Below are 14,232 nucleotides of genomic sequence, written 5' to 3' on the forward strand. Positions count from 1 at the left end.
ATCCTGAAGTCGTTCGGCTCTGCTTCATGCCTCCAACTGTTCTTTGACAAATGAACAAGAGCGTGGTCTTTGTCTGCAGTTACATGACACACAAACACACCGAGGACGGGTGGCAAGGTTGACCACCCGAAGCAGTCGAGAGGAGGAGGAGGAGGAGGAGGAGGAGGAGGAGGAGGAGGAGGAAGTCAGACTGACAGTTGAGGAAGGGAAAGGTAGAGGTGTCAGAGAGAGTCTGCGTGGACCTGTATGTGTGACAAGGGCCAGAGAGCGCTTCATTGTACGGGTGTATTTGAGTGCCTTCCCACAGTGTGTATTGTATGGGGAAAGAACGAGGCTGCTGCACTGTGTGTGTGTGTTCGCGTGTGTGTAGTGAGAGGGGGATTGAAGTGGAATGCACAAATGCACGATCAGTGTGTTTCAAAGGAAAATATGATGATTATGCAAGACAGAAAGGAAACGCCAGTAAGGGAACTGCTGAGCTAATAGAGAAATCATACAGTAGTGATGTGTGTGTGTGTGTGTGTGTGTGTGTGTGTGTGTGTGTGTGTGTGTGTGTTTACGTGTGTCTATACACCATGTGGACAGTTGCATGATTTTAAATAACAAAACAAAGGCTTTCCTTATGGAAGCGCGCACACACTGAAGGCGTTTTTTTTCAAAACCACACATGCATATGTTTGTTTGTGTTTGTGAGTACATATGCAAACAGCGTGTCAGACTCATTCATTTAGCAAACAGTTCAGGGCTGACTCAGTATTCCAGGAGCCCTCTGGGGTGGCTTTTAGCTCCAACAGGAGAGCTTGTTTTTGTTGCCTCCGACACGATGCCTCATTCTCTCTGTGGCAGCTCGTTTTCCTCCCTGTCAAACAAAATCACTAAGATTACTCTAGTCTGAATATTCAAGCATTTAGCATCCATTCAGATGACAGGTTGTGCTTTATTTTATATGGGAGTTTCGGAGGGAAATGATAATTACTTTAAAGGACACAACAGGGGGATAATGACGAATAAACAACTCAATATTTATTGTAGCGAGGCGAGGGTTTAAAACTCTAGGCACCTCACTAAGAATATATTTGACCCCACTTACTTTGACCAGAGAGAGATTTCAGTTGCATCATTGTGTGCCGCAGACAAGTTGGTCTCTTTAAAAAAAGAAAAGAAAACGTACAGTGTTTGTAAATGGACTGGTTTCTTTGGGAGTAAAATAATAGATCTATTCCCTCAGGGTTTTATGGTGATTTTCAAGAGAGGACCTTGTGCTGGCTCATTTTTAAAGGTACTTCTGCAGTAGTTCTCAGAAACTCCCACTGAATAGCGTTTGAGCATTTGAAGTGGTGCTTTCATACCGGTGATGCTCATCAACCACCACTCGTATCTTTACTGTGGTTTCTAGTAAAGCAGAGATAGCTTACCTATTTAAGTTAGTCAGTGATCAAATCAGCGAAATATAACAGCAAATTAATAGCTATGTTAAATTCATTTATGTTAAGTTGTTAAAGCGTTTTTTTTCCTAGGTTTTCTTGATGTCAGATATTTTAACTTTACAGTAAAACAAGGCAACTGCTGCTGTCTGTTTAAAATAGGTTGATCATTTCACAAGACAAATCATTATGTTGAATTTAAGTTCCCAGACAATAGCACAGGTGTGAATAATATAATTGGTGATAGATTTGTTTCAGGGTCCTGGTATTGTCCATGCTGGAGCTCTGCTCTGTCTGTGAGCGATTGTTATTGTTATTAGAAACATCTGTGCTTTCCCCACAATGAAAAAACAAAATGAACACTCCACTGAAAAATCATGACTTTTTGAGTTAATGTGGTGAACTTGTTGGCAAACAGTTGCTTTTTACTCATCCAACATTAACTCATTTGGAGTCGTGTTTCTGGGCCCCCATTTAATGTTAATCCATAATAACTCTTCTCTCGCTCCGTTTATGCCGCTATGTCGAAGGCCTCTTGAGTACATTTGCATACACAGAAATACAAACTTTTGAGAATCAAGTCTCTCTTGCTTTGGAAATGCTTGCCATTGTTTACTGAGACAATGAAGAATGCGTGAATATACCTGTCTCCTGGTCACTCGCCTTCAACCTACAGCCATGACATTTGAAGTACACGTTTCATAATGGCTCGGGTGGGAGCGCTGGAAGGTTTTGCATGGTGTTCATTTGATTAGTTATACCAGTCGCACATCTTTTCAGATTTTCACACTATTCCTGGAGGGCAGAAGTAGTTCTTTGACCCGAGTTGTAAAACTTGAATTTGAGCGATTGTCATGTTTTTACCTAAATCTTCAAGTCTGCACATCGGTGAATAGGTTTAGAAACGTTTGTCACTATCAGACTTTGAAGAGAGTTTAAAGAAAACATGTGGTTGTTGTGTTGATAAAAGGATATTACTTCATGAGAAAGGTTTTGACTGCAGTGATATTATTCTGCAGGCAGATCTGAGGTTTCTCCTTCCCTGTCAGTTGCCTCTGACTGGGATTCCTCTGATCTGTCTGCCTCCTGCTGTGGGAACAAAGCAGACTCCTCAGACCAGATCAGATGGCAACCGGGTCCACTCAGACATTTGGCTTGTGTCAAAACACTTCTGCCATCTTTTGAGTTAGTCAGCAGTGGGAAGGAAACTTGTTTTTGTATTTTTTGTTTAGATATGGCTTTGCCTGTCAAACTGTGAGCAATGCAGAGTCAGACAGATAATAGTGTCTATTAGTTTTAACAAGCTTGTCTTTAACTGTTGCTGAAGAAGCTTGCCATTGACGTCCCTAGTGTGTTTCTGAGAAGTTTTACTTATGAAAAGAATTCCCAAACATCGCTACGCAAACATATTGAGCTGATTTGTTGACAGTGTGAGACCGACATGCACATGTATGGGAGTGTATTTGGTTATTCTGCTCCACCAATGGGTAAAGCTGTTGCCGAGGCAACACTTCTTTTCTCTGGAGAGTGGAAGAGAAAAGTCTGTGGAATGACACCCGGCTGTATTTTGGGCTGCCGTGTGTGGGCGGAGCAGCAGCAAGCAGGGCGCCTCCTGTGACAAGAGGTGACAGGTTCACAGGACATAGTGGCCTCCGTAGAAAGCCTCTTTCCTGTCAGACAATCGACTTAATAGTCTCGCGAAGAACCTGCGGGAGGTGAGACCTGTGATATCTGGTGGCATGTGATATTCACTCTAAACCTCAAGAATCAGACATCTCTGTACAATCCCCATATGTACTAGTGGATGTCGTTGTTACAACTGATTATGTTGTAAACATGTGTCTGGCTTTTGCATCAGATCCAGCTTTTGCAAAGGCCCTATTCAGTCTGACTCGCAAACGGAAAACCTATTTGTCATTCAAAGTTTCATTCAAACTAAATGCAAGCTACTGAACTGACATACTGAGAGCACAATCAAGAAACACAGGGACATGCATCAGCTGCAGCAGCAAAGTGATCAGCAGTAGAAAGTGAGCAAATGACTTTGACAGCTGAAATAAACGGCTCAATCGGGGGCGGCCAACTCAGCGGACACGTCAGCTGATGCAGAGCGGAAAAAACCCTCGAGTCTTGGCTCATGCAATGTTAACACCACAGAAGTGGTCGTCAGGTTTACATTTTCTTTCTGATTCAGCCAAACAAATGTTTCCTCAGAAGCACAAAAGACAAACGAAATGACTGTGTCCAGCAAGAAAACACTGACATGCAACACTGACTGTTGCTTGACATCTACGTCTGGGCAGTGGTAAATCAACGTACGCAAGTTACACTACATTAGTAGTCAAAGTGAATAGTTTTAGTATTTTTATTGGCTAGTTATTATAGAGGTAATACGTAATGTTGACTTGTACTCTCCTATTAGTACTGCAAGTACAGTGAAAGGAAAAATGCATCGTTACAATATATAGTGTAAGCCTGGAGACACAACGTTTGCATTTGATACGACGTGTACTTTACCCACAGCCTGTAGAACACACACTGAATCCTGACCCGACTCCTTGTGTCCTGCGTTGTCTTGCCTCGTGTGTGTCTTGTATTCCTGACATGTGGAATGTGTGTCCCTTTGCTCGAGTTGGTCCGAGCTGTTAAACAAACGTAAAAAGGTGGTGTTTATTGTTTCGCTGCACCAGCCGGCATTCCCCCCATTCTTCTCCCCTCAGCATCCGCCGGTCTTGGAGCTAATTTAGCCCTCGCAGATGTTGCCACACAAACACACTCATCGCAACATTTACTTAACAGCACACGTGCACACTTACACAGACTGCAATATGCGGTGCTATACTTGAGCCAGCTGTGTGCATGTAGACAACAGCATACTCAGCTCTACATAGATTGTTTTAGACATGTATGCAAGTCATGAGAAAACCTCCAGGACAACAGCTATTGGAAAACCTCCTAACAGGCTACAAAACTATTCAAGAGATCCAAATCATTTTCCAATTTTGAGTGCAGGTGATTTCAGTTGATATCTCACATGATAATAGCTGGATATTACAATAGCCTCTTTTCAGCTGCCAGCTGCCACAGACTAAGAAGCAAGAGCTTTCTCACCTGTAGCTGTGTCCGTAAGGAGGCCGGTTTGAGCCTTCATGTCAGGTATGACTGAGTGAGACAAGGTGTGGCAGAACTTAATCTTTGTTGTAGCAGATAACATATTGTAAATGAAGCAGGTATAGGGCAGATATTAGACTCAATGCTGTATAAGGTATGAGGTGTATAAGTACTGGGATATGCCATATACAATTATTATCGTTTGAAGGTGGCAGATCACTGATTACACAGTATACATACTTTTTTATTTTAAGTGTCTTTTCAGGGACTGGAATATAGATCAGAATTTTCTAAAATGTTCTATTAATTAGCACTTTACCCCTTTTGCTGCTGTAATCCTGTAAATGTCCCCACTGCGGGACTAATAAAGGATTATCTTAACTTATTGCTACATTTGTCTTTTATGCTTTCTGTATTTGCGTGTACATGAGCTTCATCCATTCAAAACACCTTGAGAAGGGCTTCAGGCGGACGGCCCTTTATTGACAGCAATGTTTAGAGTAAAACATGAACTCAAATGTCACTAAGCACAGAAGTGTTTAGCTCTTTTCATACGAGAATGACCAAAGTCTACAGCAAATAGCATGTAGCAGTTGATGCGTTTACCCACAAATCATCTTGACAGTTATTCCCACACAATTAAAAATGCAGCTTTCTGTTCTCTGCTGCAAAACATCGAAAGCGAGCGTGGCGACGCCGTGAACAACGGCGCGTGCAGCAGAAAGAGGAGGGAAGTGACCGAGTGAGGGAGGAGATAGGTTGGCTCCTGTTAGCTGGACGAGTAAAGCAGCACGCTGACCTGCCAGGGATTAACACCTCGTGTCTCCTGCTCATTCCCACAACACGCTGCACACAGAAACACTGCCAAAGAAGTAGCTTACACTACACAAAGGATTCAGCCTTTCACACGTGATGTCAAATGAACGGGAACAATACACCACGTAGTTTAACAAAAGGTGAAAAGGATGCGGTTCATTTAATTAGTGCGCTAGCAAATGATGCAACATTGATCAGTGTAGAAGTGTGTGCTTCCTCTTGTTTACAGCCCGATAACGCCTCCTGGCACACAATGCACCCTCTCTTCTTTCCTTGAGGCAATAATCTTCTGATTGTAAGCTTTGAGAGAAACAGGGAGGCCGGGGCAAATGAGTTTGTGCTCGCTGTAAATCAAAGGTGTGTTTGATGTCGCTGACGGCAGCATTGGGGGGGACGCTGTGTGCCCTGCTGTCTCGGCGGAGATTCAAATGCACAGGATGACAAAAGCTGCATGATTAAATCAATCCAGACTAAATCATGACGAGACGGAGTGATTTATCTGACATGCCGAGAGCTGCAGTAATGCGTTCAGAATCAGTCCAACAACAGAGCAATACATCAGCACGACCCGAACATCAGCCAGCTTAAAAGGAGCTAAACACGACTGAGGTGGTGTGACAAATGACTCTGTAGCTTTCATATCATATGGGAAATGAAACGGGATCCACTACAGTCGTAGTAAAGGGATGAAGGTTCAAGAGGGCGACCTGTTATCTCTTTGTGGCACTGCTTAATGTTGAGGGAGGTGTTCCCTGCAGAGCCCTTTGTGTCTAAATAATTACTGGCCTCAGAAAGAAGAGAGTGCCATGGAGAAAGCGTGGTGATGTGCGTTAGACATCACCGTCGTCAATTCCTTTCTGCGGTCCAGGCTCCATCTGTGAGCCTCCTTTGCCTTCTGGTTTATGCATGCCGCACGGAGGCCCCCGTACTTTAGTGTTGCTGACATTCCTCTGTGCAGAATGCATAAACCATCCTTTGGGAGCAGAATGTGCTTCCGCGGTGGATCTCAAGGCCCGAGCGTGAGCACGTAAAGCCGTGCACTTCATTGTTGGCGGGCAAGGAAACCTGTGTTTCCTTTTTATGCACGCATACCCACAGACACACATGCACACTCATGCCCCAGTCCCCATGCAGCCTAGAACAGCAACACAGCTCTCCCATACTGTTGCCAGGGAAACGTGGTTGGGTCAAACCAGTCGAGCGGTCTCTCCGGTTCCAGGCTGAGCTCCCCCCCCACCTCCCCCCCCTCACCTCCACTCACTTATCTGCGTCTGTTTTTCTGTCCATCCTCCTCTCCTCTCCTCTCCCCTCTCTCTCTCTCTCTCTCTCTCTCACCGTCACTTCCCCCCCAGCTCATCGAATCTTAAGCCACTTCTTCTCCACTGTTTGGTCACTGTCACATGTCCGCCCCGGGCTGAACTGGGTGAAATGAGGATGATTCACCACTCTCGCCACTTTGTCCGACTGAAGAAATATTTGCAACATAAAAGAGGAACCTGACCAAATCAAGTCGAAAGTTCTGTATTTTTTTTTATCATGCAGGTTGCAGTGGCATTGTGGGTTAAGAGCTAACATCAGGCATTTACAATTTACAAAAAACCTGAATGAATGTAACAAAACTACATATATGGCATTCACACCGACTACAAAGCATTTACTTTGCAATTATGTGCATCAGTGTTTTGCTCTTTTCATTTGTAAATGGGTTAATAATACAGAGTGTGATAAGGCTGCTCCATTATGTGTAGAAATAATTTAATAACCATTTTATAAAGGAAAAAACCCACCTCGGGCCTTTGGCATATGGATATTATATCACAACTAAGCCGTTTCTGGCAGGGAAACAGTGATGGATTCCCCTTCTTCTCCTGCAGCTATTATAGTTCTATTGTTGGAGGCGTTGCCTGTGAATAAATGGAAATGACACAGATAGACAATTGAAATCTGTTTATTACTGATAGAACACAACAGACATGAGACTGGTCTGAAATGTGCACACCACCAGTGTTGTGCTTGACATGTAACCACGGGGTCATAGAAGAAAAGCAAAGATATATACATATCATAATATGTGCTGAAGGGATGGCTTCTCATGTTGTTGTCTAAGATAAGATGAGTTGTCCTGAAATGAGGTAATGAGCTTATACTGGCCCATATTGAAGCTTTTTAGAGATTTAAGAATCACCACCAGACAGCATTAGTTGATAAAAAAAGATGTGAAACGATGGTTCACGTTATAACTGTACTTAAAGGTTACAATCAAATCACTGAATTGTACTAGACAATAAATGTATGACAATAGCAGATGCATTCAGGCTTTATCTTGCACACTGTCTAAAGATAAACGTGTCAAACTGTCCAATGATCCGCGTCGTCCTTGTGTATTGCTGTTTTCTATCGGGATGAATGAAGTAGATAATTACCACGGCGACTTCCTCTAGAACGCTAATGAAAGTCCACATTTCTGCAAGTTGATGCCTAATTGATCACAGCACTCACTGCTGGTTGGTTCACAAAGACATGTTTCTTTTAATAACTAAGGAGACACTGCCCGGATGTGTATTGATGGACCTCCATACTGCGAACACCTGGTCTCCACATCCTTTCTTGTCAGGCTGCAGCCGCTTTGTCCCCGTAACAGCTCTTAAAGCTGGCCCTCCAGGTAATGAATTTAATGTCAAGTGGCCTGCTAATACTGGCTGGTCCCTCATGAGAAATTAATGTGTTGCCTTGTGCTGTGAGAAGAGCTTTGAGCTGCTGTGCGAAGTCAGTGTGATGTCATTAAATCCTTCTGTCAAAGGGGTGTCGGCCCGTGAGCTGGGTCAGCCTGGCAACCTTTTGTGACAGCCTCACAGAAGACCCTGCTTTTCATTGTTGCCATTATGGGCTACATTGTCACTATTCTGAGCTTCATGCAGTGGTCAATCTTGAATCTTAAACTCTTAAAATTCTAGATTAAGACGCAGTCTTACAAAGTGTCACAGTTCTTTCTTTCCTCTAGAGAGACTAGAAACACTTAATGTTTCTGCAAACACATTCTCAGAGGAGGGGGGGACTTGTACCAGCAAGTAAGAAAATAAACAATTCAGCTACAAACATGTTCAATGTAGCACACGATAAATAATGCAAAGACTCATGGACTAGAATATTGTAACGATGTGTTCGCTGTTGAAGGATCGTTGCGCTGACCAATTTAATTTCAGATACATTTTGCCTGCACTTAAATTGCTTTTGTTCATGCAAACCTTTATTTTTTATTTTTTTCTACTTCCTGACACATGAACACCTTTTTGTCATGGAAGATGCCATTCATTAGGGGTTATCATCATCATATAAGTCAATCATTTGATTACTCATATGCACCGCTAAGTTGACTGCAGTGTGGCCGGGTGCTGCTGGCTGTGAACAGATGTTGGAACGTGAACTAGCAGCCCGAGGCATTGAACTCCATGCGGCTCCATGCAGCTCCATGCGACTTCATGCGGCTCCATGCGGCTCCATGCAGCTCCATGCAGCGGTGTGTCGTCCTCTGCCGTTCACACATGCAGTGATCTCCTACGACAGACTTTACCCAGCAGCAGGCAGGCACCAGCTCCACTCGAACCTAATGAGATCTAGTAATAATAGGCAGCAGAAGCCCAGGAGGAGGATGCAATTCAATCACGAGACGCACAAGCAGGCCGCCTGGTTGGCTGGCAGCAGTGTTTTCCACTGGCTGGCAGATGTGCATTTGCATCAATGTGTGCCTCCTGACCACGTTAGCCATGTCCTTAAACTTGTCCACACTTCCAGGGCATCTAGAGCTAACGGCCTTGGCTCCCAGTCGTATTTTAAACATTGACAAAATAGAAATCACCAATGTTAGCCGCTATTCTTAGTAGTAAAATACCGATATCATTTTCTTGCCAAGGTCGTGGCACGATTTTTGATGTGGTGTGGTTATGTTCTGGCAAATGATACACGCTTTTAGCGCAGCAGCTAGATTCGGTGTCTAAACTCTGCTCATAGATTAACAATGGCTGACCATTCACCAGAGTAGATAACGGCCTTTTCAAGTGAGAAACTTGATCATTGTAACTCCAATATGACAGGAACACTGCACAAGGCCACATGGTGCGTCGTAGCACCGGGAATTATGGGCACTTGTAGAACGCTAACATGCTCTCTTGGTGTTAAATATTTGTTTTTTTCTGCACTACACTGACAAGTAATGCCAGACTCATCTGAAATGAAGTGAACACCAGCCACTAGTATTTGTAGGACATACACAGCATGATGCAATGTTCTCTCTCTGTGAAATACCAGGAGGTGACTGGGGGAGGGGGCAAAGGAAAAACGCTGAGTAAGATACCAGGCCGTTACAAATGATGTTTGGATTCCAATACACAAACACCAATTCCATACAGGCAGTAACCGAAGCATGAGGGATGATTAGTTGAAGGGGGAAATTGCTTGGTCATAGTGTAAGTGTAGACTGACTGTATTTTCTCCACTGTGTGTTAAAGCAGCTCTTCATATCATAAGCTCATTATATATGAGCCATAAAGTGATTATGGACTCCAGTAAAGCATTGTTCTGCTGTTGACAGGATTAAAGATGACTTAAGAGAGAGAGAGAGAGAGAGAGAGAACCTCACTGCTCTATGCTTGAGTGTTGCTTTGTATAAGCCAGCAGTGAAAGGGACTGCGTGCTTGACTGCGTGCTTGACTGTTTGCCAGCTGCGGCACACCCTACCTCCACTTCTTTCACACATTCATCTCCCGCCCCTCTGTCTATCCATCAAGATATCTGCCTGCTTGGTTCTTGTTCAAAGGCGGTGTTGTGAAGTGTCGTTTATTTTATAGACTTGTTGTCTGTCACCTAGTGGACTAAGATTTAAAGGTTTTCAAGGAAATACTTGAGGCAATGCAGACAGTAAATCTCTTTTTTTTCAGTGTGGTATTGATTGTTATCTCTGTCACTGCGTCTGAGTGCATAATGACTGTGAAAGGTCAAATGTGGCTTTTTAACAATGAAAAGTAAGGGCTGTGTGCAAAAGGTTGTATAGAATCCTCTAATCACTGTTTACAAAAATCACACAGATGCACAACATTAAGATCATATATGGACGGATCAACCACTACATCCATATATATCTTTTCACACATTCTCATTTAACAAATTTCCCCCTGGGTATGAATAAAGTATATGTCTATCTCTTTATCTAATTCGCTTTCATCTTCTCTCTGCAGAAGAAGACCGGAGTTGTGAAGACACAGGAGAAGAAGGAGCGGTGGAAGGAGAAAAAGGTGGCAAAGCGGCAGAAAAAGGAGGATGAGGAGGTGGGGGGGGAAGAGGAGAACGTCCAGCCAGTGGTGGATGCCCTGGAGAATGGCTTCCTTCATCACGCCCAGCGGGAGCAGGAGAGAATGACAGAGAGGCTGCTGAAGAAGACTTACTCCAAGAGGAACAAAATGGTGAGTGGGTCTGACCCTATAGACTTTTTTTAATTTAGGAAATTCTCACTTGACAGTAGGTCAACCTAAGGTACAAAAGGGACCGTTGGTTTGGGGATATCTTGCTGACAAATGAAAGAAATGTCTGATGTGCTGGCTTCTGCCATGAAGCTTGAGTTGGATCTTCTGGCACGACTTCACCCACTTCCAAGGTGCACGGAGAAGGGAAAAGTTCTGTAGAGGTCACAACTCCAGCAACATTTGTAGTATATCGGGCATCTGTATTGTATGACTGTTTTTTCCATGAAGAGAGATGAGCAAGTCAGCTGCTTCAGTAGCATCTGACTGCTTTATTGTGATTGGTCAGTGCTGTTTTTCCATAATTGTTCTTTTAATAAGAACAGGACAGATATATACTTTCTATTCATCTAACAGCTGGTCCACATTCACTTTTAAGCAGAACAAGCTCGACAGGGAGATGTCAGGAAGAGGTGAACAATGTGTACAGAGCCTTCTGCTCATGTCACATGTGACTTTACTTATTCTTCTGTCAGCAGGGACTTCGTTCCACGGTGCTGAGGTTGTCTAGAGATGACTAAACTTTCACATGAGACACGTCAGTCCCATCTATCAGTTCACCCTCAAACCCCTTCTCAGTTTTCAACACTTGAGAAAATAATGTTCTACAATTCATTTCAGTCATTTTGAAAATGTATTTTTTTCATACTCAATGTTCATTGTTTTTGAACTAGAAGCTACTAACTAGCGTTGCCCCCTTAGGAAGTCCAGATTATTTCCAGAATCCTTTTTGTCAGCAGCAGCCTTCAGTAGTTAGTGATCATGTTTCTCACATTGTGGTCGGGGGTGACATTGAGCACTTCCTTCTGCTCGCTGCTGTCTAACGTTTTTTTTCTTTTGGGGTTACTCTATTTGAACGTGTGTGAATTTTCGCTCTACATCTGTAGTGACTAGTGCGGTGCTTATTAAAAATGCTTGTTGAGAACGGCTCAGACAACACGTTCACACACAACACAGAGCTTTCTTTGGTCCTCAGCAATTAACCCGCCGTGACATCACTCAACCAAATCATGGTCAGATCACTGTTTACCAAAGAAGGCCACCACCTGGGCCTGGGGCCTTGAACTAAAAGGGCCCAAAACAGTCATAGATATGGTGATATGAAAAATATTGAATTATTTTGAATGACTATTCTTCTCATTGTTCCCTGAAATAAGTTACAAAAGACCCCCTCAAAGCACTTCACTACAACTTTACTTGACAGAGAACTGTTACTGGTTACATTGCATATTATAAAGTTATAGAGTAGAGCATGGATTTTATGAGCAGAGGTATTTTGTTGGTGGTAACGTTATTATTGACATAACCACCACGGTTGTCGAGTAGAGAATGGATTTATCAAGTGGACGTATTTTCCTGGCGGTAAAGTTTTAAGTTGGCACAAAACCTCCCAAAATGTTTCCGCTCGTGATCGTTGACTCCCGGGGAAATAATTAAAAGTTTGCTAGTGTCGTTATCTAGTGTTTATGTAGTGTTAGCATATCCAGCATCAGCAGCCAAAGTGAACTGCATTCAATGAGCCGCTCTCTGTCCACATGCTGGAGTTTATTATTAATAATGCAATAAGATACGGCACCAAATTAGTTTTGGTCCAACAAACAGCAACACCCCCCCCCCGCCAAGTGAGAAGTAGATTGGATCACCGGTTCTCAAGATGTGCAACGAACAACCACAGACGGACATGCTCCTTACTTTGTGCTTAATGAAAGCCTTCAGTTATGAACTGTGATCACGTGATCACCTGTTGATACCAGGTGGACGGCTCGCACGGGACTATTTGCGTACATGTATCTGCTTGTTGATGATTGCACCATTGGCTCAGCAATGACACTGCAGTGCAACATAATGATCAGCTATTACCGGGTTGAGGCCACACAACAGCAGCACTACAACCTGCACTGCGGGAGTTTTGTTCTCTTTTAGGATTGTAGTGTTTTCTGTAAATCACCTACTGAAGCAAAGGAGGAAAACAGACAAGCGAGGACTCAATCATTGGGAAGGAAATATAGGGAATCAGTCAGATGGCCTTGGAAACCTCAGTGAAGCACGACAGACTGTTTGTGACCTTGAGACACTGATGAGCCCTGATGCTTCCAAACATGGTTTCATAAACACATTGCTGGTATGCTGCCTTCAGGTGGATTTATTTATCTTGCTTCCCATTCCTGTGTTCCTTCATGACAGCAGAAGTGGTTTTCTATTGGCGGGTGCGGATAGAGGGCTTCCAACGTCCCAGGCTTCAAGCACACTGCCGAGCCCGTAGTCTCCCAGTCTGTCCCAGCGAGATAGCCCATCGATGTGTTAACAGTTTGTTTAAATGGGCGGATGTTTTTTCATGCTCCTGTCTGAGGCCAAGCTCCACCATCGTGCTGCTGAGGATAAGAGGGGAAATGTAGTCAGGAAGCCAAACTAAATAATGAGGCTGTGTAGACCAGAGGCCTCCTCCACAGATAAAAATATCTCTCTTAGATAAGATTTCCTAAGGAAGTTAACATGGCTGAAAATGAGTTTGGCTGTGATATTTAGTTTGCTAAGAGACAGTGAACGATTATGTGTTTAGCGGATGCTCTTATCCACAGTTTAAGTGCAATAGCCTGCAATTACTGAACCAGATTTATATTCTAGTTCAGATAATAACTCCATAATATCTCCAAACTGCTGCAGTCATGTGAAAACCTTGTAACTTCAGCTGTGTTGAATTTAATATTTTACATTACATTAATTTGAAGATGTACTACACATACTCCCAAGGAGATTAATATCGTAGAGAAAAATACAGCTATGTTTCTACAATCAGCAGTGAGATTTCTTTTGTCCCTGGAATATATAATGGGTAAGTAAAGATCTATTTATATATTTGCCGTGTTGCTTGTTCTTCCTTGAAGCAAAACCTTTTTTCAATTGCTTGCTTAAATCTCAGTGTCTAGCTCAAGCAATGTGTGTCTGTATCACTGTCTGAGTAACTAACCCATCTTTAATCATGCATTGATGCCCTCTGCTTCAGGGAGAAGTATCAGTGGTGTTTGATCAGGCCTGTTTCTTAAGATCACACCTGTGTGATATGATTTATTATAAAGACGTGGTATCCATGGTTGCTAAATAAGAATGTGTTGCAAGTAAAGGTGCATCACAACCAACTCAACATCTGCTGAGTGGCTTACGGATACTCTGGAAGAGTATGAAGAATCTGATTGATTTAATTCTCAAATATATACTCATAAATGCGGGCAATTTATTTATCAGGTGTTGATTAATTGTTTCTGAGTCCAATCTTTTGGGGTCAAGTGCATATCAAAAAGTGTTAGCCTGATTTCCAGAGCAGCAGTAAAAGTTTGACTCTGAAGCTTCTTTTCATTTTTGAAGTGCTT

General features: G+C 43.1%; 1 protein-coding gene across 1 annotated transcript in view; it reads left to right on the forward strand.

Moving 5' to 3' along the window:
- fbrsl1 (fibrosin-like 1) overlaps positions 1-14,232 on the forward strand; it is a 253,704-nt gene that overhangs the window by 61,910 nt on the left and 177,562 nt on the right. Inside the window, 1 exon segment of the mRNA XM_034541227.1 lies at positions 10,583-10,807. Coding sequence (XP_034397118.1) covers positions 10,583-10,807 — 225 coding nt within the window.

The sequence above is a fragment of the Cyclopterus lumpus genome, chromosome 9, assembly GCF_009769545.1.
Source record: "Cyclopterus lumpus isolate fCycLum1 chromosome 9, fCycLum1.pri, whole genome shotgun sequence".
NCBI classification, from domain to species: domain Eukaryota; kingdom Metazoa; phylum Chordata; class Actinopteri; order Perciformes; family Cyclopteridae; genus Cyclopterus; species Cyclopterus lumpus.